Source organism: Leptodactylus fuscus, chromosome 11 (genome assembly GCF_031893055.1).
Source record: "Leptodactylus fuscus isolate aLepFus1 chromosome 11, aLepFus1.hap2, whole genome shotgun sequence".
In the NCBI taxonomy this organism is placed as follows: Eukaryota; Metazoa; Chordata; class Amphibia; order Anura; family Leptodactylidae; genus Leptodactylus; species Leptodactylus fuscus.
The window spans coordinates 77,035,481-77,061,368 of record NC_134275.1 but is presented as its reverse complement, the minus strand read 5'-3'; the positions used below and the strand labels follow the sequence as shown (position 1 = coordinate 77,061,368).

The following is a 25,888-nucleotide window of genomic DNA, read 5'->3' as shown; positions in this document are numbered from 1 at the left end:
TATAATGGTCTGTGCTATAATGGTCTGTCCTATAATGGTCTGTCCTATAATGGTCAGTGTTATAATGGTCTGTCCTATAATGGTCAGTGCTATAATGGTCTGTGCTATAATGGTCAGTCCTATAATGGTCAGTGCTATAATGGTCACTGCTATGCTATAATGGTCAGGGCTATAATGCTCAGTGCTATAATGGTCAGTGCTATAATGGTCTGTCCTATAATGGTCAGTGCTATAATGGTCAGTGCTATAATGGTCTGTCCTATAATGGTCAGTGCTATAATGGTCTGTCCTATAATGGTCTGTCCTATAATGGTCTGTCCTATAATGGTCTGTCCTATAATGTTATAATATAAGATCTTCTCATAAATATTTTATATAATTGGTTAGAAAAAATTATGTAATAAAAGTTCTTACTGGTTCACCAGGAAGTCCACGTTGTCCAACATCTCCATCACTTCCCTAAGAGGTATACGAATGAGAAGATCAGCCATTGATCGAAGTCTGAGATGACATTGTGACCTAATAGCATCAAGGTAAGTACTCACCCTCTCTCCATCTTCTCCTGGTGGACCCAAAGGACCCTGAGCTCCAGTATCTCCCTACAGAAACAAGAGATCTCAATCAGTGGAACTGCAACTTATGGTTCTATCTCAAACAAGACTTCATAGTTCTCCTTCTCTAGACAGAACTGTGGAACGTGAAAAGTTTGTTCTTATTCAAGACTGAAATGATTGCAAGTTCTGTGAGAAATTAAATGACTAGGTCTGCAATAAATGGCATCACTTTGGTGTTAGGATACCGGAGATAGGAATGAGATTTGTGGCTTCATCTAATAGGATTAGTTATTTTAACAAAAATTTTCAACAAAAATACACTCATGTCCTTAGGCCTCTCTTAGACGAGTATAATGTGGGTGTTCTAGTGTCTATATAGCAGATGCAATAAGATGGCGGTTCATAAGAACAGAAGACAGAGCACCATAGAACGATCACCACATAAGATCTCGGTGTTTCCTCTGTGTGGAAAGCCAACTCCGGTTCTGGTACAAGCGTTATATGATATGTTGCTATAACTTCAGTCCTAATGAACTACAGGAGCGCGGGTGCATCCATATGGTGCTCACAGCCCAGTCTGATGGACATCGGTAGGTCTGGGTGTTGCGGCTGTATGGTGCCCTGATTCTGGTTCTGATCTCCCATAGAAGATCCAGGTGTTTCATCCGCCTAGTTCTGAGAATCTGTATCCTTAATATGCCGGAATATACCTGAAATCTCCCTTATCCTGTGTTGACACGAGGCACTTGAAACTATTATATCCCAGCCAAAGGTATGTCAAAAGGACACCATTTTGGTAGTCAATTACAGTCTGTAGGAAACTTAGTATATAAGCTGGATGTTCCTCAGAGTCATTCAGGGCTCAAGAATTAAAGAACCTATCCAGATATACAGTATACTACCATTGATAATGGATTAGGAGAACCTATGTGAGAGAATTATTAATCCTGGGGTCTGTTATGTGAAAGTAACTTCATAAATGAAACTTTATCACATTGTTATTTATACAATTCTGACATGAAATCTAATGAAGTATTTCTCTTACCCGATGACCTTTTTCTCCAGGTAATCCAGGCAGCCCATCAAAGCCACGTTCACCCTGACACACAAACAAAGATTAGATTATAACATCATGTGGCGTGGCAGTGCTGCTATGGTATGGCCAAGGTCAAAAATAACATATTTACCTTAGCACCAAATTCACCAGGTAGACCACGAGCTCCATCAGCACCAGAACGACCCTAAGACAAAAATAATGTATCAGAAGACGTACAGGTCATGTAAGCCTGGGGCTCTGCCTGAGGGTCTGTACGAGACTTCTAAGCCAGTTGTCCCATCTGAGGGTCCATACAAGACTTCTAAACCAGTTCCATACAAGACTTCTAAACCAGTTGTACCACCTGAAGGTCCATACAAGACTTCTAAACCAGTTGTACCATCTGAAGGTCCATACAAGACTTCTAAGCCAGCTGTCCCATCTGAGGGTCCATACAAGACTTCTAAACCAGTTGTCCCATCTGAGGGTCCATACAAGACTTCTAAGCCAGTTGTCCCATCTGAGGGTCCATACAAGACTTCTAAACCAGTTGTCCCATCTGAGGGTCCATACAAGACTTCTAAGCCAGTTGTCCCATCTGCGGGTCCAGACAAGAATTCTAAGCCAGTTGTCCCATCTGAGGGTCCATACAAGACTTCTAAGCCAGTTGTCCCATCTGAGGGTCCATACAAGACTTCCACGCCTTGTGCTCTGCCTGAGGGTCCAGATAAGACTTCTAAACCAGTTGTCCCATCTGAGGGTCCATACAAGACTTCTAAGCCTTGTGCTCTGCCTGAGGGTCCAGACAAGACTTCTAAGCCAGTTGTCCTATCTGAGGGTCCATACGAGACTTCTAAGCTTAGTTCCCCACCTAAGTATCCATAAAACACTTCTAAACCTGGTGCCCCGCCTGAGTGTCCATAAAAAAACTTCTAAGCCTGAGGGTTATCAGATTCTGTAAAACTCTTTGTATATTAGAAGTGGAGCCATTAGCCCTTACCCGTCTTCCTGGTTTTCCCGGAGGTCCAGACAGTCCCTGTGGTCCTCTTTGGCCCTACAAAATTTGATAACACTGTGTTACGTTGATGATATAAAAATGGATTTACAGTAAATGTACAAGTATTGGGTAAAGGCAAACTATAAGGCAAAAATGAATTGGTGTTATGTGTTCAGCTACTTGTTCTATAACCAAACCGAAATACAGAAGAATGCTAGAGGACAGTCTTACGACTACCATCAAAGGAAACTCAGATTGTATTTTCCTATAAACTAACTATGCACACGTCCGTTCTCCATGGCTATCGCACTGACCCATTCATTGCTGGATGTTTACGCTCTGGTGTATGGGGCTGGGAGCAAAACTCAGGACAGGTTCTTATTTCTGTCCATTCTGTAGACCACGCTCAATGACTGGACTGTGGAAGTATGAGTGACGCCTGGGCGCATACAGATGTCATCCATGTGCTCTTCCATCACAGCCCGGCCACACACACGGTCATGTGCACCTAGACTAATATAGCTACCGCTAGACTATTGGCAAAAATATTCTTTAGGTATGTTGCCAGGTTTTGGAGATGTTGAGAATGCTGTGATGAACTGACTTGGTAGGTGGCCAGCCATTGGCCAGAGATGGATGTAGCATTACATGGTGGCCATACATAGAAATGATTGTGCCGCCATCAGTGCTGGGTCATGAGGAGGTCTCCAGCATATCCATATCACCGAGCCGAGAAACCTCCTGCCAGACAACTCGTATCTGAAAACACCAGGACTGGGACAAGGACATTCAAAGCATCATCTTCCCTTCACCCCAAAATCTGACATTGGGAAAAGCTCAGAACACCACACACATTCAATGGTTGTAAATATGGCCAATTTAGGGCAGTGTGGCAAACCCAAAAATAACTGGGCAACTTCCAAACATTATTGATTAGCTGAAACATTATTGCATTCATCTACGTATGAGTCCTGCTGAATTATGTCTGTGGAAATTGTGATAGAAAACCTAGAGTGGCTTCTGCCATCATTTCCATTGGGTTTGTACTGTGACCGGCTGCTTTAATGGGCTTGACTTAACATGTGGCCTCGCCCCTCAGCCTCGACTCCCTCCTCAGCCTCGCCCCTCAGCCTGGCCCCTCAGCCTCGCCCCTCAGCCTCCCCCCTCAGCCTCCCCCCTCAGCCTCCCTCCTCAGCCTCCCTCCTCAGCCTCACCCCTCAGCCTCGCCCCTCAGCCTCGCCCCTCAGCCTCGCCCCTCAGCCTCGCTCCTCAGCCCCGCCCCTCAGCCTCGCCCCTCAGCTCCACCCCTCAGCCTCGCCCCTCAGCCTCGCCCCTCAGCCTCGCCCCTCAGCTCCACCCCTCAGCCTCGCCCTTCAGCCTCGTTCTTCAGCTTCTGTGAACTTTCTGATCCTGAAGTCACGGTATAAGAAAGAGCAGGATGTTTCTTCTTTATCACACTGAAAAATGTGTCGGTCACTACCTCCCGAACCATGGAAGACAGATTGGTGTATTTTTGGAGCAGATTTTAAGGCAGAAAACACCTCATAATCAGCTCCAGAAACACAAAGCGAACTTACCCTAATATATCGGATATGATTTTTTTTACTCCCCATCAGTGTGGGAGGAAACCCGCACAAACACGGCGAGAACATACAAACTCCTTGCAGATGTTGTCCTTGGCAGGATTCATTCCCAGGACTCCAGCGCTGCAGTGCTAACCACTGAGCCACCATGTTGTCAATATATTGGAAATATATGAAGGTATCAATCAGGCTCTCCTTTCTTTTCTAGCCATTCTTTTACACTTATATAGTGTGACATGCTACAAACCAGAACTTCCATATCTAATATTCTCAGCTATAAATGTCTCCTGCAGTAGCGGAATATATATTCTATAAATGGAAGGTATTTGTCTGATTTACGGATGTGACATAGCAATGTCTCTGTGCTTACTTAATTACCTGAGGACCGATATCTCCTTGTTCACCCTTTGACCCTGGACTTCCTGGTGGACCCTGGAAACAAAATAAAATCATAAAGGGAACAGCACAAGAAAGTTCTTGCACCAGAACCCGAATCACATTATATTTTGTTTGGCAATATTAGTATTTAGTAGGATTCTTTGTAGCTTTATAGAAAATTCCATGTCAATACTTACCAAGGGTCCAGATCTTCCAGTATAACCCATTGGTCCGGGAGCGCCGCGCAGAGCCAGCTATAGAAACACGATTTATGAGTTATCACATAAGACGATTTTAACGAAATTCATAGTGTGAATTGGGTCTTGGAATAGATAAATCTTACCCTGGCCTGTTGTAAAATGGCAGCTGCTTGGGCTTCTTGTGCAGAAACTATTGGCCCCTTGTCACCACCACTGGCTCCAAATCGGAACTGCAAAGATAAAATGACAAAATGATCCTATGATATGTTTTGGTGACATAGGATTTGGTTTAGCTAACAGGAGTGTTCAAGCTTCAGTAAAATATTGGTCTTCTTTACACCACAATAAAGTTGTAGGGAAATTTGGTCGTGTTTTACAAAAATATTCCAAGCAATAGAGACATGTTACATATCATAAATTGTCTGCCACACTTTTTGTATAAAATGATTACCACTAAATCTAATTTTTTAAATCACAATACCAGATTTTCTAGATGATGTAAATTAATGTGTGAAAACTTACAGGAAGCATAACAGAGCTACCAGGCTGTCCGGGCAAGCCATTGGCACCTGGGAGACCAGCTCGGCCCGGGGGACCCTAAAATAAAAGAGAAAGCTTGTGTATATTCTGTAAGAAAGGCAGCAAACGTATTTGTAACCCCTTTTGGGTAATCCTCATACCCTCTCTCCAGGATCACCAACAGGTCCAGGGTGGCCATGGATTCCAGGGGGACCGGGCTGACCCTATTAATGAAATGAAGGAAGCGTGAAGAGAATACAAGGCACATCTGTAAACTTGACTTCATTTACTAGACACTGGACAGGCCATACGACTTATTTTAAAGAGGTCTCAAATACTTTGTAATATTTCTAATCCGGCCACCAATGCACCTACTAAGACTACTTTATAATGCACTTGTGAAAAAAACACCTCTCCTAGCAGAAGCAATCTCATTTTTATATGGGACTAGGAGTCAACCCCCATGTGATATACAGATATGAAGCTAATATACTTGTAGCAATGGGGCCAAGACCTAATCAGTCCAATTATATCTGACAAGGAAGGTTTCCTTAGCAGAGACCTATGAAAATCCTTCCTACCATCATCCCTGGTCCCAGCGAGAATTCACCAGGAACAATTCATGGAACTGATCTGGGATCATCATTGCAATTGTGCATGTGGTGGCTGTGTCCTAAAGCAAAGCCATTCTGAAGGCAGGTGGCCAATCTTAAAAGTTCTGCAGAAGATCCCACCTCTAAAGCTAGCCATACTTCTGTTCCAGGTCAACAAGCAATAATACAAAATATCTCAATTAACCTATAGGACTATATAAACCCTGGCGACCCCAGCCATCTTATTTACGTAGGATTGCCTCACCTCCTTTCTTCTTGCTAACATGGTAAGCCTTCACTCTCTGACATATAATTATCGGCAAAGTCCGTTTTCACAATCCTCCCCATTAAGACTTTGTTATTCATGGCCATTCCCTGTTATGTGTCCCTTCATTTGTTTTCTATTCTTTTGTGTGGGGAACATTTTGTCACCTTAACAATATAAGTTCTTTGTTACCTATAATAAAATCTTACATGATGCAAAAACCTTGTACATAGGTCATTACAATCTATTATTTAGGATGTGTGCGGCCAAGGTTACTAATAGGAATAGTATACAGTATACATACCGCAGGTCCTTCAGGTCCTGGAGGACCTTCAACCAACATACCCTGGAAAAAACCAAAGGGATATCAGGATCATCATAAGGGATTTACCACAACTGCTACAATGAATATCGGCCACATAGTATAAAGGTAAAGATCAGCGACCAAACACAGAACTGATACTATACGGACTTACAGAGACAACTGAAGCCATAATGGTATCTTGGTCCACAATGGATGGGATACGTGCACCATGTGCGGGGTGCCAAAGGGGGCAACAATAAGCCCCAGCCAGGGTGCTGAGACACAAGGCTAAACTGGTTTATTGCCACAATGTGAAAGAAAGAAAAACTTATGTCAAGACCTTTTAACTAAGATAGGGAAGGGTTCAGATGTGGCACCTAAAGCTATCGGGCTCAGATACAAAACCATTAGCATGTGTATAATGTGCTCTCCGATTGCACTCACCGACTCCAAGTGCGCTGGGTCACCTTTTTCTCCCTTCAGCCCACGGGGACCACTGATAGCCTGTGGGTAGCACACATATAACCACAAAGACACAGTTACTTAGTATCACTCAGACATCAAAGACTTCTCCTGCATGTTTCTCCTGTGATTCCTAATATATACCAGTGCACATACAGTATGCCGTGATACTTCATAGCATTTACATCAGTGCATTTATATTACAGGTCAACTTACTACAAAACAAATAAATCTATTATCCATGATATGCAGATAACAAAGTATTACACATGATATCAGTGCACACATGGCCCCCAATGACATAGGGCTGCGGGCGTGATAGCTGGCTACATAATGCATATACATCAGCCAAGCTGCAATATCAAGATACCGTACACACTTCTGGCATATCATAAAATTCCAGGGCACGTTGGGAATTCTATGATGCCATAAGCGAGAGTCAGAAAGTATCCTGTAGACGACTTTAGTCACCATTGGATTACTCCGATTCTGACTTCATGTACTAGAACGTGATGTCACCACGACATCATCATCTATCTGAGCAATAAGGAGACATAGAGACAAAGCAAGGACAACAGATAGATGACATGAGGAGAGGAGTGAAGGCTGGAGAAGACCCTGACACATATCCAGAAGGTGGAGGAGACACATACGAGACGGTGAAAGTGGGCAACGTCGTAAAGGTTTTCCAGGAAAAAAAAAAATCAAGGGAGGAATGAGAAATGACAAGACGGATGAGAATCAGCAACTGGACAATGGGGTAACAGAGACGAACAAGACAAAGGGATTGAGATGTAAGAAGTAACATGACAAACACCAAAAGGAGATCAGAGAGGGAGGGATTTCGACTTGTGCTCAGAGTCTCGTAAAAAACATTGTAGAATTTGATGTTCTCATGCGAAATGGACTTGGATATGTGAGACTTACACCTCCACTCTCAGGAGTCTCTGCAGAGAGGACTGGACCCAGGTGTGTACTCTCCGAACCCTCATGATAGTCCTTGTACACATACTCATAGTCCAGCCCGACTGTTGGATTTTCCTCCTCTCCGGTCACATATTCCTCCATGAAGGAATCACTACCCTTGACATCTGTTGAAGGAGCAGTTTCCTTTTCCTTATGGAGGGGCAAATAAGGTGAGAATACAGATAAGGAAAGGCATGATAGAAGAAAAAAGCAAGATAAAAAAAAGTATTGCATGAGCGTTGAATAGATTTATATATTGGAGAGAATGTGGAGATGGTCATAGCTTCGTTGGTGAATTTGTGGTCCAAGACTCTGTATAAGAAGATGTCCTAGACCATAGGGTGCTGTAACGTCCATCCCTGCCAGGTAATGGAGTCAGTGGTTACCTGTGGGCTCGGTGGACTTTCTTGAGTAGGTTCTTCCTCCCAAACCTCATAAACATCCTCCTCGTGTGGCGACACGGTATAATCTGGGCTTTGTTCTAATACGATGGGCTCAGGGGTCAAGATAGGTTCAGTGGTCTGGGCAGGATCCTTTGTAACCGGGCAAGTAAGGAATCGAGAGATGGAAAAATAGGAGGAAGCATGGAGAGGTAGCAAGGAAGAAGACGGAAGAAGTGGAGGAGGAAGGAAGCGAAGCAAAGGTCAAGCAAATGAAGATCAAAAAAGAAGGGAACAAAATAAAAATTGCAAGCATTAGTTGGTTACCAATTGATTCCTCACACGTGAGGAGAACAGAGTCTTCCCCATCATACTGTAGATTTACTCAGACGAGTCATTATCGGCCCGCTGGGCAGAAGATAATGAGCGCCATCGTAAATCGCATCAGATGATGTCCCGCCATTCCTGGATGGGGGGAGGGAATTATTTCATTCATTTCTTCAATGTAACAAAACAGTTACACAAAAAGCAAAAAATGAGATCCCTGAAGGAACAGAAGAAGCCGGCACCGGCTAGTGAAGGCCGTATTATGGGGGTCATTCTAATGATTAAATCTTTGCTATTTTTGTACCAATTTGTATACGGTGAATTGGGGAGGGGGGTTCTGTTTATCATCAGAGATCTCTTATTTTGCACAGACAACAATGAATGAACTCCAAGCTTGGAGCAGCAAGCACAGAATGGAATAACACCAGTAAAACACGAGGACAAACAAATATCATCATCTCCATGTGGAACACCCATATCCCCTGAAAGATAGGATGATGGGATCATTGTGGGGGAGGGGGAGCGGGTGTCATGTATGTCAGATCACGCCCCTTGGATCTGCATACTTTCTTTTTGCTCTACCTGCTGGTAACTATTCCCCACGTTCCTCCTCTTGGCGGCGGCGAACTTTTTCTTGGGCTGTGCTTTGCCCACAGAATTTTTCACCGGGGTGTTTCGCTTGGCGGGGGCCTTGCCTACAACACCATTTTTCGCTTTGCCAGTACTCTTTGCAGGAGGAGGCACCTTTGGCTTCGACTTGGCTGGTGGCTTGTGATTTTTGGCTTTGTTTTTCTGCCATGGGCCGTTGGCAGGTAAGTTGGGGAAGAGGACATGGGGTTTTCAGGGCAGGTAGTGACAATGAAGAATATGTGGGACACAGACAAAAAAAACGGATTGGAGAAAAAGAAAGAGAAAGAAACATGAATAAAACATGTGATGAACAGACGACGGTCAATGGATGCAGGAACTAGGTGTCGCCCAGCAAGGAGTGGTAATGGAGTACTCGGTTCCATCAAGACTACAAAGGTCTGTCCTAACATCATATCTGGAGAAGGCGGTGACCCGCATGTTCTACATACACATTCTATAAGTAGGACATCATACTTACATTATTAAAACTACAACTAACATGAGAATTAACACAGGACGGAAAACCTGGGCTCAATTTATTTATTACACAATTTTTGCAAAAATATTCTGGGGAATTTACTTTGCTATCTATGCCAGAAAACAGGCATCAAAGTGGAGCATGTCTGGCGTATGGCCGCGATTTGCACAAAATTTGCGCCACTTTGCTCCGTATCCACTTTTTAAGACATTGGTCAGAGCAGAGGGGGGTCAAGGCAGGTCAAAGTGGGGATACCTTGGCCAATCAGATTTATTATAACTGGGATAGATTCCAATTCTGGCACATGGGAGCTCCCAAAATGTGCCCCAATTATTAAAAGGCCAGAATTAGACCAGAGGTGTAATAAGTAAATGAACCCCAAAGAATAAAGACATATAGGATGCATGCCTTACAATACAACTGCGCCAAAAAACACACAAAATAACAAATGTGTACAAAAAGCGAACACAAGCTGAGACATTGTGCACATACAATGAGACTGGAGGAAGAATACATACATGTCTAGGAATAGACCACAAACAGGCAAAGAAAACACGGAGAAATAACGGGAAACGATGACATAGAATATCTGATACAAAATAGGATTATAACATAAAGGGTTAAAGGGGATCTGCCATGTGGCTTACTGGTCTGCAGGGAGCCTGCTATAGAGCAGGAGGAGCAAACAATATGTTTTAGTATCACTTGGATCTTATTGATTTTAAGACCTTCATTTTCTATACTTAGGAGCCTAGGACCGCCCACCGGACTCCGAGATCCAAGATGAACTGAGATTGTAAAGAATTCATCTCCATCTCTCCTGAATATTTTCCTGCAGAGCTATACATCTATCTGTCACGTTATTCCTGGTCTATAATACACTGTCTGTACATAAGACTCCTTGCGTGATATGTTCCCTTTAAATGTGATGAGAATCACTTAAAGGGGTTTCGTGGCCTGTACAAAGCAGTGCGGGGAGATCCCTGATGCGTCACCGCCATGACTTCCCTGCAGGACGCCCTGTACAAAGCAGTGCGGGGAGATCCCTGATGCGTCACCGCCATGACTTCCCTGCAGGACGCCCTGTACAAAGCAGTGCGGGGAGATCCCTGACGCGTCACCGCCACGACTTTCCTGCAGGACGCCCTGTACAAAGCAGTGCGGGGAGATCCCTGATGCGTCACCGCCACGACTTCCCTGCAGGACGCCCTGTACAAAGCAGTGCGGGGAGATCCCTGACGCGTCACCGCCACGACTTTCCTGCAGGACGCCCTGTACAAAGCAGTGCGGGGAGATCCCTGACGCGTCACCGGCACGACTTTCCTGCAGGACGCCCTGTACAAAGCAGTGCGGGGAGATCCCTGATGCGTCACCGCCACGACTTTCCTGCAGGACGCCCTGTACAAAGCAGTGCGGGGAGATCCCTGATGCGTCACCGCCACGACTTTCCTGCAGGACGTCCTGTACAAAGCAGTGCGGGGAGATCCCTGATGCGTCACCGCCACGACTTTCCTGCAGGACGTCCTGTACAAAGCAGTGCGGGGAGATCCCTGATGCGTCACCGCCACGACTTTCCTGCAGGACGCCCTGTACAAAGCAGTGCGGGGAGATCCCTGATGCGTCACCGGCACGACTTTCTTGCAGGACGCCCTGTACAAAGCAGTGCGGGGAGATCCCTGATGCGTCACCGCCATGACTTCCCTGCAGGACGCCCTGTACAAAGCAGTGCGGGGAGATCCCTGACGCGTCACCGGCACGACTTTCCTGCAGGACGCCCTGTACAAAGCAGTGCGGGGAGATCCCTGATGCGTCACCGCCACGACTTTCCTGCAGGACGCCCTGTACAAAGCAGTGCGGGGAGATCCCTGATGCGTCACCGCCACGACTTTCCTGCAGGACGTCCTGTACAAAGCAGTGCGGGGAGATCCCTGATGCGTCACCGGCACGACTTTCTTGCAGGACGCCCTGTACAAAGCAGTGCGGGGAGATCCCTGATGCGTCACCGCCACGACTTTCCTGCAGGACGCCCTGTACAAAGCAGTGCGGGGAGATCCCTGATGCGTCACCGCCACGACTTTCTTGCAGGACGCCCTGTACAAAGCAGTGCGGGGAGATCCCTGACGCGTCACCGCCACGACTTTCTTGCAGGACGCCCTGTACAAAGCAGTGCGGGGAGATCCCTGACGCGTCACCGCCACGACTTTCCTGCAGGACGTCCTGTACAAAGCAGTGCGGGGAGATCCCTGATGCGTCACCGGCACGACTTTCCTGCAGGACGCCCTGTACAAAGCAGTGCGGGGAGATCCCTGATGCATCACCGCCACGACTTTCCTGCAGGACGCCCTGTACAAAGCAGTGCGGGGAGATCCCTGATGCGTCACCGCCACGACTTTCCTGCAGGACGTCCTGTACAAAGCAGTGCGGGGAGATCCCTGATGCGTCACCGCCACGACTTTCTTGCAGGACGCCCTGTACAAAGCAGTGCGGGGAGATCCCTGACGCGTCACCGCCACGACTTTCTTGCAGGACGCCCTGTACAAAGCAGTGCGGGGAGATCCCTGATGCGTCACCGCCACGACTTTCCTGCAGGACGTCCTGTACAAAGCAGTGCGGGGAGATCCCTGATGCGTCACCGGCACGACTTTCCTGCAGGACGCCCTGTACAAAGCAGTGCGGGGAGATCCCTGACGCGTCACCGCCACGACTTTCCTGCAGCACTTCTATCCTGCGGGGCCTTAGTCTAAAGGGGAACTCAAGGGAATACTGGAGATCTGGCAGTCCAGATTGCTCCTAATGGCCGTCACTATTGTACAAAAACATTGTAAAGACTCGACAATGCAAATTTTAAGGAACGAATAAATGATGAATGAAGACAAGACTTGTAGCGATAGGGACGTATAGAGACAGAACACAATGCACATTACACATATAATGCTCCATGCTTAGGAAGATAAATGTACAGATAGACGTGACCCCAGCACCCGGGCTGACTTTCTTGCTTTGCTATCATTTGGAACATCTCTGTAATCCTGAGCCACGTTCCTGGCTGGGCAGCCTCCAGTTATACAGTAATACATGCCAGATGAGATGACGCAACGTAGGACACCAGAATGTACAGACACCCACAGGTTACCTGCTCAATGGCGCCCCCTTCAGGGGCACTGTCAGTAGGTGGGGCAGGCGTCCCTTCCTCCTTATTGTCATAATAGTATGGATATTCATAATACTCCACCTCTTCCTCTGCATACTACGTGTGGCCGGAGGGGGGTAGTCAGCACAGGGAATAGATTACAAAGAGTCCGTTATGAAATGGTTAATAGAGATTGAGATGAGGTGCAATGATGGCGGAGACCGAGGCTTGTCACGCTTATGGTCTGATGGCACAAACTTTATGATCTATACATCTGATATACGGTAGCATCACAAGTAGGATTCATCGTCTTCCTGAAGTCCTAAGACAAGGTCTCCACCTCATTCCACCACAGATGTTAGTAAGATCTCCGAGGATCTCATCTTACTCAATCTCTGAAGACAGATCATATGCCATGAGTAATACTGGAAGGAAGAGCCTAGAACAAGATGAGAGATAGAAGACGGGGAGCAGTGCGGTGATGGAGATCTGTCTATGGTGTGTATGTCATGGTCGCCATCTTGGACTGATCCTCATTAAGGAGAACCAGCGGGTGTATGGATTCTTATCAGCAATGCTTCATGGGTAAAATATATGCAAATAGTTCTCTCTCAGTCTGGTTAGCGCCCCCTATTGGAACCGGCTACCTTGTAATCCAATGCCCTGCTCTTTAACAAGCCCCACAATACGACTATTAGGTGCCGGTGTCTGCTTTTGCGACTATCCCCAGTCATACAACAAGGCTTGTTAAATGGTCAGCAGCAAATTGCAAGGAAACCAGTTGTGATAGGTGGCGCTAGTGAGACGGCGTTCTTCCTTCTGGAGGAGAGCGATCTGTATGATGTCCATATGATCACCAAAGGGCTTTACATCACCTGATTGTCACTTCCTCAGAAATGGCAGCACCAACTTCTGCCAGATTGTAGAGAATACAGTCAAGATATTGGCAATGACCATTGGCCATAGTGGACTATGATATAGAACATGATCCGCACAGAGTAGAGGAGAGTTATAACCCTAAACAAGCCCCTGTCAATGTGTGGGGGGTGAGCGATTATCGGAGCATCTCTTAGGCACAATTCACACTATCCTGTTTGGTATACGTCTTAGCTAAGTGCCAGGCGCAGACATTGAATGTGTTCAAAACCCGCAGGTGCCAAAAGTGTCCATGGGCATACCTTGGAACGGTATACGGTGACATGTTTAGAGGTGTATAGTAGGAAATACTCCCAAAGAAGCAGAAAACGAGATGTGAACAGAGCCCAAGAAGCAACCACCTAAGATTTATTCTGCATTTTGGTCAATGCTGGGGACAAATAACACCTGTATGATACAGCGCCCCCAGCAGACAGAGGAATGGAAACCTGAGTGATCTATATCATGAGTCTATGTACAGCAGAGATACCCTAGACATAGAGGACATAGGGCCAGTTTGGGTGCACCTCCCCGCTGCCTGTGCTCCGTACTTACATCTTGCCGTGTGTTGGGGTCCTGGGCTTGAGGACTGTTCAGCAGAGCCGAGTCGCAGTCTGGACTGTAGTGTTCACAGTAGTCGTAAGCTGCCTGAGCGTTATTTGCTATAAGTAGTTGTTGGATATCACCCTGCGGAGGAAGAAGACAACGCCATTAACCCCTGCACTGCTACACAACTTCAATATGACCTCAAGCCGGGAACAACGAGTAAAAAGGAATGAAACATATTCCCCAAACTGGTCTAATTAAAAAAATACATCTGCCCCTCAAAAAAAAAGACACCCGATACACAGAAAGATAAAAAAAAGTTATGATGGTCAGAATATGGCGAATCCGAGAAAAAAAAATTGGTGAAGATTTGGATCTTTATTTTTAAGTGAATAAATTATAAATGTAGTTCGTTACATTTGTATACAGGCCTAAGGGTGAGTTCACACTGAGTATACGCCAGCTTATTCTGAACGTAAAACACGTTCAGAATCAGCGGCGTATAAAGCAGCTCCATTCATTTCTATGGGAGCCGGCATACGAGCACTCCCCATAGAAATGAATGGGCTGCTTCTTTCACTCCGTGCAGTCCCATTGAAGTGAATGGGGAGTGCTGGCGTATACAGCAAGCTCTGCTCATGCCGGAGCGTACACGCCGGCACTTCCCATTCACTTCAATGGGAGCGCTCGTAGTGAAAAAAGCAGCCCATTCATTTCTATGGGGAGTGCTCGTATCCCCGCTCCCATAGAAATGAATGGAGCTGCTTTAGACGCCGCTTATTCTGAACGTGTTTTACGTTCAGAATAAGCTAGCGTTTACTCAGTGTGAATTCACCCTTATAGTGTAACATCCCGTCCTCTTGCACCGTGTGACTTTTCTTTTGGTGCACTCGTATACTTTGGTTCCAGTTGCGGTCTCCATTGCCACCAATGAGGACGGCGCTCGCAGCTGTTCTGTATTTTTTAATTAAAGGCATGAGACTATTTAAAGCTCACAAAACAGTGAAGTGTTGTGCCCTGACGAAGCCATCCGTGGTGAAATGGGTGTCCTGAGCTTTGGTAGGCATATTCATTATTATTTCTGCAATCTATTGTGTTCATAGTCTTCCATGTGTTAATCTTTGTGTCATGCCGTCACTTGTAATGTGTTTCCAGCCTTGCACTCCCCTCATTATGTAGCTGCCATGCTTGCGCTTGTGTATACGGCTACATGTGTGTATTCCCTGATGCCCCTGCACTGACTTCTCTCTCTATTCAGGGGGATTGTTACTATATATTATTCTGCATATACTTATCCGCTCGCTGACACATTGTTATATTACTGTTTTATACACTTTGTTACACTTCTGCATGTTTATATGTTCCTGTCTATTGTTGCTGCCGCTCACCAGATTTTGTGGTGTGTCTGTCCTCCGATATTTAGCCAATATTTTTATGGTGACCCTGTCTCTTTTCACAATTTTACCTGATCAGCAATTGGGTTTTCACCTTTATCTAAGCCTTTGTTTGCTTTTGTTGTTGTTCATCGCTGGGATTGTACCGACTAATAGAGTAGAGGTGATGGCTCATTCTGGCTGCACAGTAAGGGCTCATTCCCACGGAGTAAACGCGCGCTCGTTTTGGCACAATACACGTGTAAAAATAAGACTCCCATTGACTTCAATGACATTCTTTACACGTGTATTGTGCCAAAATGAGTATGCATTTACTTCGTGGGAATGAGCCCTAAATGTTGTAAAAATAAAGCCTGGGGGCCACATGGTGGCTCAGTGGCTAGCACTGCAGTCTTGCAGCGTTGGGTCCTGGTGTTCAAATCCCACCAAGGGCAAAAAACCATCTGCAAGGAGTTTGGATGTTCTCCCCATGTTTGCATGGATTTCCATCCCATATTCCAAAAACACACTGATAGGGAAAAATTGTATATTGTGAGCTCTATGTGGGGCTCACAATCTACATAGAAAAAAATAAAGCCTGAAAGAGAGTCGCACAAATACACTGTTTCCGCAGTTCCACCCCATTCCAAATTTTATTCCAGGATCCTATAATATTGTACAGAATAATTAATGGCGCCATTAGGAAGAACAATCTGTCCCACAAACATTAAGCCCTCATACAGCTCTGTCAACGGAAAAATAAAGTTATGGGGTTTGGAAGGAGGGGAAGCAAAACCAAAAATTTTAAAACTGCCCATGGAGGGAAGGGGTTAAGCCTTGAATATATTGTCAAAATGCAACACAACTAATTTATATAATAGAAATACAGTGACAGAAATCATCACAAGAGGGAGCTCTACCTGCTGTAGAGTTGTATATGTATAATTAAGACTAATTAAAAATCTTACCAAATTCTATAATGCTATAAACACTAAATATCCTGAAAATATTATAATAATCCTCCACATGGGGCGCTCCTCTATACTCATCTATCCTGACTGTACTATAATAATCTACCACATGAGGGCGCTCCTCTATACTCCTCTATCCTGACTGTATTATAATAATCTACCACATGGGGGCGCTCCTCTATACTCCTCTATCCTGACTGTATTATAATAATCTACCACATGGGGGCGCTCCTCTATACTCCTCTATCCTGACTGTATTATAATAATCTACCACATGGGGGCGCTCCTCTATACTCCTCTATCCTGACTGTATTATAATAATCCACCACATGAGGGCGCTCCTCTATACTCATCTATCCTGACTGTATTATAATATAAGGAAAATGTTTGTTCTCGTACCATGTTAGCCAGTGGGTTGGAAATATAAAAAAACAAAAATCTTGCTAGTCTTCAGTAGTTGATCCCTTTTTAATGGCTGACTAATAATGATGACAGAATACAACGTTTTGAAGCTCTCGGCTTCTTTCTCAAGTAAATTTAAAAACAATTTCTGTTGGCTGCATATTTATGTACAAGAGGACACTGGGAATAGAATTTTAGGAGGGAAGAGAGAAAGGTTATTGGTTATACAAGTAAACAATTCCACAGTTCCCAGGTTCTTATCAGTTCAGAGTGTCTTTATGGCTGTCTCAGTTCAGTAGGATGTAGACAGATTCATCCCTTCCTCCAGTGTTTGAAGCAGGGTCATGCACTTGTATTCATAAATCAGTCGCTCTTTCCTTGATTTAAAATTCCCTATTAAAATCAAAACTTTCATGTGATCGGTGATATTATGATCCTCATTGCAGAAATGTTTTAACACGGGGAGGTCCATTCTTTGTTCTCTAATTGTATGGCGATGTGCGCTCATTCTCATTCTAAGCTGCTGTCCAGTCTCTCCAACATACAGATTATCAGTGGGACATTTGGTGCACATTATTACATACACTACATTAGGTGTGTTACAGGTGAACGTACCTGGGACTTTATATTCCCTGTTAGAGTTTGGTATCTCTATCTTGTCAGTAGTCAGTATGTGCGGGCAGGTTTTGCACCTTTTCTGTCCACATGGGAATGTTCCTGTGTTAGTTGGAGGTGACAGTGAGCTGCTGACAACCATATTCCTGAGGTTTGGTGGCTGTCTGTAGCACAGGAGAGGGGGGTCTGGAAATATGGATGTTAGACAGTTGTCTTTTTGCAGTAGTGGATGTAATTTGCGTGTGATTCCTCTCAGTGTCTCCAGGTGGGGGTTATATGTGACGACCAGGGGCACCCGATTGTTCTCCTGTTTGATATTGTATTTTAATATCTCTGATCTTTGTATCCTGGTGGCCCTGGTGATCTGGTTATCAATTGTTCTTGGATGGTAACCCTGCCTCAAGAATGTGTTTTTGAGGCCTCCAAGGTGTTTGTCTCTATCTGCAGGGTCTGAACATATGCGATGGTATCTGATGGCCTGGCTGTAGACAATGGAGTTCTTTATGTGTTTAGGATGAAAGCTATCCCATCTTAGGTAGGTTGGTCGGTCAATCGGCTTCCGATACAGTGATGTCTCCATTTTGTTGTCCTGTATCTTGATGATGGCGTCCAGGAAGTTTATTTCAGAGAAGGAGTGATTGAGCGTCAGGTTGATGGTGGGATGGAACTGGTGGAACTGTTCATGGAAGGTTTTCAGCTGTTGTTCAGACCCAGTCCAAATGATTAGGATATCGTCAATGAATCGGTAGTAGGCTAGAGGCCTGGTGGTGCAGGTGGAGAGGAAGTCACTCTCCAGCTTGGCCATGAACAGATTAGCGTACTGTGGTGCCAGTCTTCTGTAAATAGATGCAGTCACCAATGGAGAAGTAATTGTGAGTGAGGATGAATTTCGTGAGTTTCACCTCCGATTCAGAGTTCATACCTCGCTTTTCCATGAATATCTGGCAGGTGTTTACACCGTCCTGGTGTGGAATGTTGGAGTACAAGGATTCTACATCCATGGTGGCCAGGATGCTTCCATCTGGGAGACGACCTATAGTGGATAGTATATATAATAGGTCTGTGGTGTCCAGAAGGTTGCTGTCACATATAACCCCCACCTGGAGACGCTGAGAGGAATCACACGCAAATTACATCCACTACTGCAAAAAAGACCACCGTCTAAAATCCATATTTCCAGATCCCCCTCTCCTGTGCTACAGACAGCCACCAAACCTCAGGAATATGGTTGTCAGCAGCTCACTGTCACCTCCAACTAACAAAGGAACATTCCCATACGGACAGAAAAGGTGCAAAACCTGCCCCCACATACTGACCACTGACAGGATAGAGATACCAAACTCTAACAGGGAATATAAAATCCCAGGTACCTTCACCTGTAACACACCTAATGTAGTGCATGTAATAATGTGCACCAAATGTCCCACTGATAATCTGTATATTGGAGAGACCAGACAGAAACTCAGAATGAGAATGAACGCACATCACCATACAATTAGAGAACAAAGAATGGACCTTCCCTTGCCACACCATTTCTGTAATGAAGATCATAATATCACCAATGACATGAAAATTTTGGTTTTAACCCCTTAGCGACCCATGACGTAGTATTACGTCATGGGCTCTAGGTACTTAGTGCACCATGAAGTAATACTACGTCATGGTAATTCCGCCCGTTCACTAGCTGAGCAGGTGGAATCGGAAGCGGATGAGAGCTGTTACCAACAGCTCTCACCCTTTTCCATAACCTTCGTTCGGTGCTTTCACCGATCAAACGTTCAACCCCTTGATTGCCGTGATCAAACATGATCACGGCAAACAAGCAGTTTCCTGGAGTTTCTCCCCCTCCCCCCCCCCCCCGGCACCTCCCGCGGTTAGATCGGGAGGTGCCAGTATCTGTACTAAGTAGCCTGGGGTCTGGTTAGTGACCCCAGGCAGCCCTGAGCCTCTGTTACCTGATTGATCCTGCCGGGTCTTCTGGAAGTGAGTCTGTGCCATCCGCACAGCTCACTTCCTGTTATGCAGTGGGAGACATGTGCAGGCTGTGTCTCACTTTGCATAATACAGGATTAGTGACGAAATCACCACTGATCCAAGTGTCCCATAAGGACACATGAAAAAGTAAAAAAAATAAAGTGGAAAAAAAGTTGTTTTAAAACAATTAATGAAGTTATCAAGCCCCAAAAATTCCCTTCTTTCTATAGAAAATGAATTATATAAAAAATTAATAAAAACAATACATATTTGGTATCGCCGCGTCCGTAACAATCTGTACAATAAAACTGAAACAATATTTAAATTGGATATAATGATCCGTCACTTGGTATGAGGGGATTAGATGCTCAGAAAAGGCATCTCACCGCCATAGTCCATAAAGAAAAGATCTTTCTGGCACTCAAATTGGAAGTATTATTTATTATAAGCATCAAGAGTTACACTAATAATTATAACTTTGATGCTTATAATAAATAAATAATACTTCCATATTTGAGTGCCAGAAAAATATTTTTCTTTATGAAACAATATTTAATGTACACGATGAACGGTGGAAAAGAAAAACGGGAAAAAAACTGCCAGAAGTAGCGATTTTTCGCCATCTCACCTTACAAAATGTGCTATCAAAAAGTCACACGTACCCCAAAACAGTGCCAATAAAATGCATACATTGTCCTGCAAAATATAAACCCCCAACCAACACTGTCAACCGAAAAATAAAAATGTTACACCTCTCAGAAGATGGCGATGCAAAAAACATTGATTTATGTCCACAAATGTTTTTATTCTACAGAATTAGTATCACATAAAAAAATAATATATATGAGGTATCTCCGTAACCGTACCGACCCACAGAATAAAGGTCACGTTACTTATACTGTACACTGCACGCCGTAACCGTACCGACCCACAGAATAAAGGTCACATGTTACTTATACTGTACACTGCACACCGTAACCGTACCGACCCTCAGAATAAAGGTAACACGTTACTTATACTGTACACTGCACGCCGTAACCGTACCGACCTGCGGAATAAAGGTCACATGTTACTTATACTGTACACTGCACGCCGTAACCGTACGACCTGCAGAATAAAGGTCACATGTTACTTATACTGTACACTGCACGCCGTAACCGTACCAACCCGCAGAATAAAGGTCACATGTTACTTATGCTGTACACTGCACGCCGTAACTGTACCGACCCACAGAATAAAGGTCACGTTACTTATACTGTACACTGCACGCCGTAACCATACCGACCTGCAGAATAAAGGTCACATGTTACTTATACTGTACACTGCACGCCGTAACCGTACCGACCCGCAGAATAAAGGTATCATATTACTTATACTGTACACTGCATGGCGAATAATTTTAAAGGTAAAACACAATACCAGAATTATTTTTTTTAATCCAGCAAGAAAGAGTTAATAAAATGTAATCAGTAAGTTGTAGGCCCCCAAGATTGTGTCATTACAAAATACATCTCATCCCGCAAACAACAAGCCCTTATATGGCCGCATCACCAGAAAAAGACATCTAATAATGTGAAGACAAAAAAAATTGCCAAATTATTAGAATACAACTGGCTGCGGCAGGAAGGGAATATATAAGCTGTGCAAGCGAATATCAGGGGACACCCCAGATTTACAGCTCATGAGGGAACCGACACCAGAAGTGACCCCCAAAGTGACTCCCAGAGTGACTCCCCCAATCATAGGAGCTACTGGGACATAGTAGGGAATTTGGTGTTTGCAATGTTCTCCGCACAGCTTACATATTCCCTCTTCGCCATCCGCTGTGCAGTCACGTCCGGGATACTAATACTCACTACACCCCCTGATAAATTCTTTGAGGGGTGCAGTATTCACAATGGGGTCACTCCTTTGGGGAATCCACTTTTCTGGTACCTTACAGGCTCTACAAACATGACATGGCGTCCAGATACCAAACATCTGAATCTGCATTCCAAAAGCCGCATCACGCTCCTTCCCTTCTGCGCCCTGCTGTGTGCCCAAACTGCAGTGTATGACACATGTATGACACTGGTGTAACCGGGATAACGCATGTAATGTCATATGTGGTATATACTGATATTAGGGCACAGCTGGACACAGAAGGGAAGGTTATTTGGTTTTTGGAGCACAGACTTAGATGGTTTGGTTTTTGCATGCCATGACACTTTTGCAGAGACCCTAAAATTTCCCCTACAAAATGGGGTCACTTCTTGGGGAATTCCAGTTTACTGGCACCTCCAGGGCTCTGCAAAACATCATGGCGCCCAGAAAGTCCCTCTAAATCTGTATCCCAAAAGCTAAAAAGCGCAGTGCTCCTTCCCTTCTGAGCCCTGCTGTAATAGAGAGAGGCGGAGGCCGGGTCTGTATTCGCATTGTGAAGGCTAGACTGGTCTATGAGCGCGCACGCAGGGCCGGCGGCATCTCACCGCTTGGCTTTGCATATGTAAACCCCGCCCACCAATGACGCAACAAAGCCGGAAGACAGAAGATTTTTCAGCAATGAAGACTGGTGAGTATGTGACGTGGCACAACCCCTTTAAGCTGAGCTACCAGCAGAGATTGGGGCCCTTCAGGTGACTTCAGCCTCTACCTGCAGAGTTTTAGGCGCTTTGGGTGACTTCAGCCTTTAAACAGCAGTGTTTTAATTTTTTTGGCCCTTGGGGTGGGCCCTAAAAAATTGGGTTGCAACCCCCTGGGGGGGGGGAGATAATGGAAATATTTTTTTTATATAAAAAATAAATAAATTTCACATTCAGAAATAGGGGCTGGGGTTGTAGGAGGATGAGGAGTATGAGGAGGAAGAGTAAATTGGGTGCTGGCAGCTTCTCTCCAGTACCTGGACTGTGGAGTGGATATACAGCTGGGTATCCACGTCCTCGCCCACGTCCCCTGCTGCTACGCTGCATCATGTAATTAAGCTCTGATAAGATCTGTTATTTGCCTAACCAAAGCTATGAAAGCCCTGTATCGCCCTGAGACCAAGCTCTCCCTATCACTCCAACACTGAAATGACATGAATATGGCGGCGGCTGTTTTTATGAATTGGGAGGTCACATGTTTTCGGTAGCCAATGGCTTTTTCCATTTTTTTTTTTTTTTTTTTTCACTGTCTCCGTTGTCATAGTTCCTGTCCCACTGCACAGTGTATTAGGTGTATTATAATAATCCACCACATGAGGGCGCTCCTATAATAATACACCACATGGGGGCGCTCCTCTATGCTCATCTATCCTGACTGTACTATAATAATCCACCACATGGGGGCGCTCCTATAATAATCCACCACATGGGGGCGCTCCTCTATACTCATCTATCCTGACTGTATTATAATATAAAAAAAAAAAAAAATCTTGCTAGTCTTCATTAGTTGATCCCTTTTTAATGGCTAACTAATAATGATGACAGATTACAACGTTTCAGAACGTTTCATAGGGATAGAATTCCAGGAGGAAGGGGGGGGGAGGTTATTAGTAATTGATGGAAACAATGTAAACACATATAGGTTCTTATCAGTTCTCAGGGTCTCAGGTCAGTGATTTCTGTAAGATGCCATAAACCCATGTGACAGATTTAGCCCCCTCTCCAGTGTTTGAAGCATGGTCATAGGTATATACTCATAAATCCGTTGCTCTTTCCTTGATTTGAAATTCCCTCTTAAAACCAAAATTTTCATGTGATCGGTGATATTATGATCCTCATTGCAGAAATGTTTTGATACAGGAAGGTCCATTCTTCGTTCTCTAATTGTATGGCAATGTGAATTCATCCGCATTCTAAACTGCTGTCCGGTCTCTCCAACATACAGATTATCAGTGGGACACTTGGTGCACATTATTACACTACATTAGGTGTGCTGCAGGTGAAGTTACCTGGGATTTTATATTCCCTGTTAGAGTTTGGTATCTCTATCCTGTCAGTGGTCAGTATGTGAGGGCAGGTTTTGCACCTTTTTTGTCCACATGGGAATGTTCCTGTGTTAGTTGGAGGTGACATATGCTTCCAAAACAGCACAAACCTGGGAACCCAGGCAGACCGAGCATTTCATGTGTTGGGACTCTCACTGAACAGATTTCTGGATGGGGGGAGGGGACTCTTAAACCCTTAGTGAAGGATACAGCCAGCTACCTTCAGGATACTACAGACCTATTAAATAAACTATCCACTATAGGTCGTCTCCCAGATGGAAGCATCCTGGCCACCATGGATGTAGAATCCTTGTACTCCAACATCCCACACCAGGACGGTGTAAACACCTGCCAGATATTCATGGAAAAGCGAGGTATGAATGCTGAATCGGAGGTGAAACTCACGAAATTCATCCTCACTCACAATTACTTCTCCATTGGTGACTGCATCTATCTACAGCAGACCGGCACCACAATGGGGAGCAAAATGGCGCCACAGTACGCTAATCTGTTCATGGCCAAGCTTGAGAGTGACTTCCTCTCCACCTGCACCACCAGGCCTCGGGCCTACTATCGCTTCATTGACGATATCTTAATCATTTGGATTGGGTCTGAACAACAGCTGAAAACCTTCCATGAACAATTCCACCAGTTCCATCCCACCATCAACCTGACGCTCAATCACTCCTTCTCGGAAATAAACTTCCTGGAAACAGTCATCAAGATACAGGACAACAAATTGGAGACATCGCTGTATCGGAAGCCGATTGACCGACCAACCTACCTAGGATGGGATAGCTTTCATCCTAAACATATAAAGAACTCCATTGTCTACAGCCAGGCCATCAGATACCATCGCATATGTTCAGACCCTGCAGATAGACACGAACACCTTGGAGGCCTCAAAAACACATTCTTGAGGCAGGGTTACCATCCAAGAACAATTGATAACCAAATCACTAGGGCCACCAGAATACCAAGATCAGAGTTATTAAAATACAATACCAAACAGGAGAACAATCGGGTGCGCCTTGTTGTCACATATAACCCCCACCTGGAGACACTGAGAGGAATCACACGCAAATTACATCCACTACTGCAAAAAGACAACCGTCTAATATCCATATATCCAGACCCCCCTCTCCTGTGCTACAGACAGCCACCAAACCTCAGGAATATGGTGATTAGCAGCTCACTGTCACCTCCGACTAACACAGGAACATTCCCATGCGGACAGAAAAGGTGCAAAACCTGCCCCCACATACTGACCACTGACAGGATAGAGATACCAAACTCTAACAGGGAATATAAAGTCCCAGGTACGTTCACCTATAACACACATAATGGAGTGTAATAATGTGCACCAAGTGTCCCACTGATAATCTGTATGTTGGAGAGACTGGACAGCAGCTTAGAATGCGGATGAACTCACATCGCCATACAATTAGAGAACGAAGAATGGACCTCCCCGTGTCAAAACATTTCTGCAATGAGGATCATAATATCACCGATCACATGAAAGTTTTGGTTTTGGGAGGGAATTTCAAATCAAAGAAAGAGCAACGGATTTATGAGTGTAAACTTATGACCCTGCTTCATACACTGGAGAAGGAGTTAAATCTGTCACATGGTTTTATGGCATTTTACAGAAATCACTGACTTGAGACCTGATAAGAACCTAGAATTTGTTTACATTGTTTCTACCAATAACTAATACCCCCCCCCCCCCTTCCTCCTGGAATTCTATTCCCAGTGTCCTCTTGTACATCTGCTCCTTCAGAAATGGTTTTAAATTTACCTGAGAAAGAAGCCGAAACGTTGTAATCTGTCAGCCATTAAAAAGGGATCAACTACTGAAGACTAGCAAGTTTTTTTTGTTTTTTATATTTCCAACCCACTGGCTAACACGGTACGAGAACAAACATTTTCCTTATATTATAATAACCCACCACATGGGGGCGCTCCTCTATACTCATCTATCCTGACTGTACTATAATAATCCACCACATGAGGGCGCTCCTCTATACTCATCTATCCTGACTGTATTATAATAATCCACCACATGGGGGCGCTCCACTATACTCATCTATCCTGACTGTATTATAATAATCCACCACATGAGGGCGCTCCTCTATACTCATCTATCCTGACTGTATTATAATAATCCACCACATGGGGGCGCTCCACTATACTCATCTATCCTGACTGTATTATAATAATCCACCACATGAGGACGCTCCTCTATACTCATCTATCCTGACTGTATTATAATAATCTACCACATGAGGGCGCTCCTCTATACTCATCCATCCTGACTGTATTATAATAATCTACCACATGAGGG

The 25,888-nt window shown here is 44.7% G+C and overlaps 1 protein-coding gene across 5 annotated transcripts in view; it reads right to left on the bottom strand.

The window, feature by feature from the left end:
• Positions 1-25,888, bottom strand: part of COL11A2 (collagen type XI alpha 2 chain) — a 106,412-nt gene that overhangs the window by 40,991 nt on the left and 39,533 nt on the right. The window contains exons 5-21 of one of the 5 annotated variants that reach the window (XM_075259551.1): positions 14,273-14,404; positions 12,806-12,919; positions 9,147-9,356; positions 8,244-8,390; positions 7,819-8,007; positions 6,874-6,933; positions 6,430-6,471; positions 5,429-5,491; positions 5,271-5,345; positions 4,892-4,978; positions 4,746-4,802; positions 4,549-4,602; positions 2,591-2,644; positions 1,742-1,795; positions 1,600-1,653; positions 546-599; positions 415-459 (exon numbers count right to left, since the gene is read on the bottom strand). In XM_075259551.1, coding sequence (XP_075115652.1) covers positions 415-459; positions 546-599; positions 1,600-1,653; positions 1,742-1,795; positions 2,591-2,644; positions 4,549-4,602; positions 4,746-4,802; positions 4,892-4,978; positions 5,271-5,345; positions 5,429-5,491; positions 6,430-6,471; positions 6,874-6,933; positions 7,819-8,007; positions 8,244-8,390; positions 9,147-9,356; positions 12,806-12,919; positions 14,273-14,404 — 1,491 coding nt within the window. The remainder of the gene's footprint in view (positions 1-414; positions 460-545; positions 600-1,599; positions 1,654-1,741; positions 1,796-2,590; positions 2,645-4,548; positions 4,603-4,745; positions 4,803-4,891; positions 4,979-5,270; positions 5,346-5,428; positions 5,492-6,429; positions 6,472-6,873; positions 6,934-7,818; positions 8,008-8,243; positions 8,391-9,146; positions 9,357-12,805; positions 12,920-14,272; positions 14,405-25,888) is intronic. The other 4 variants (XM_075259547.1, XM_075259548.1, XM_075259549.1 and 1 more) reach the window with 4 other exon arrangements.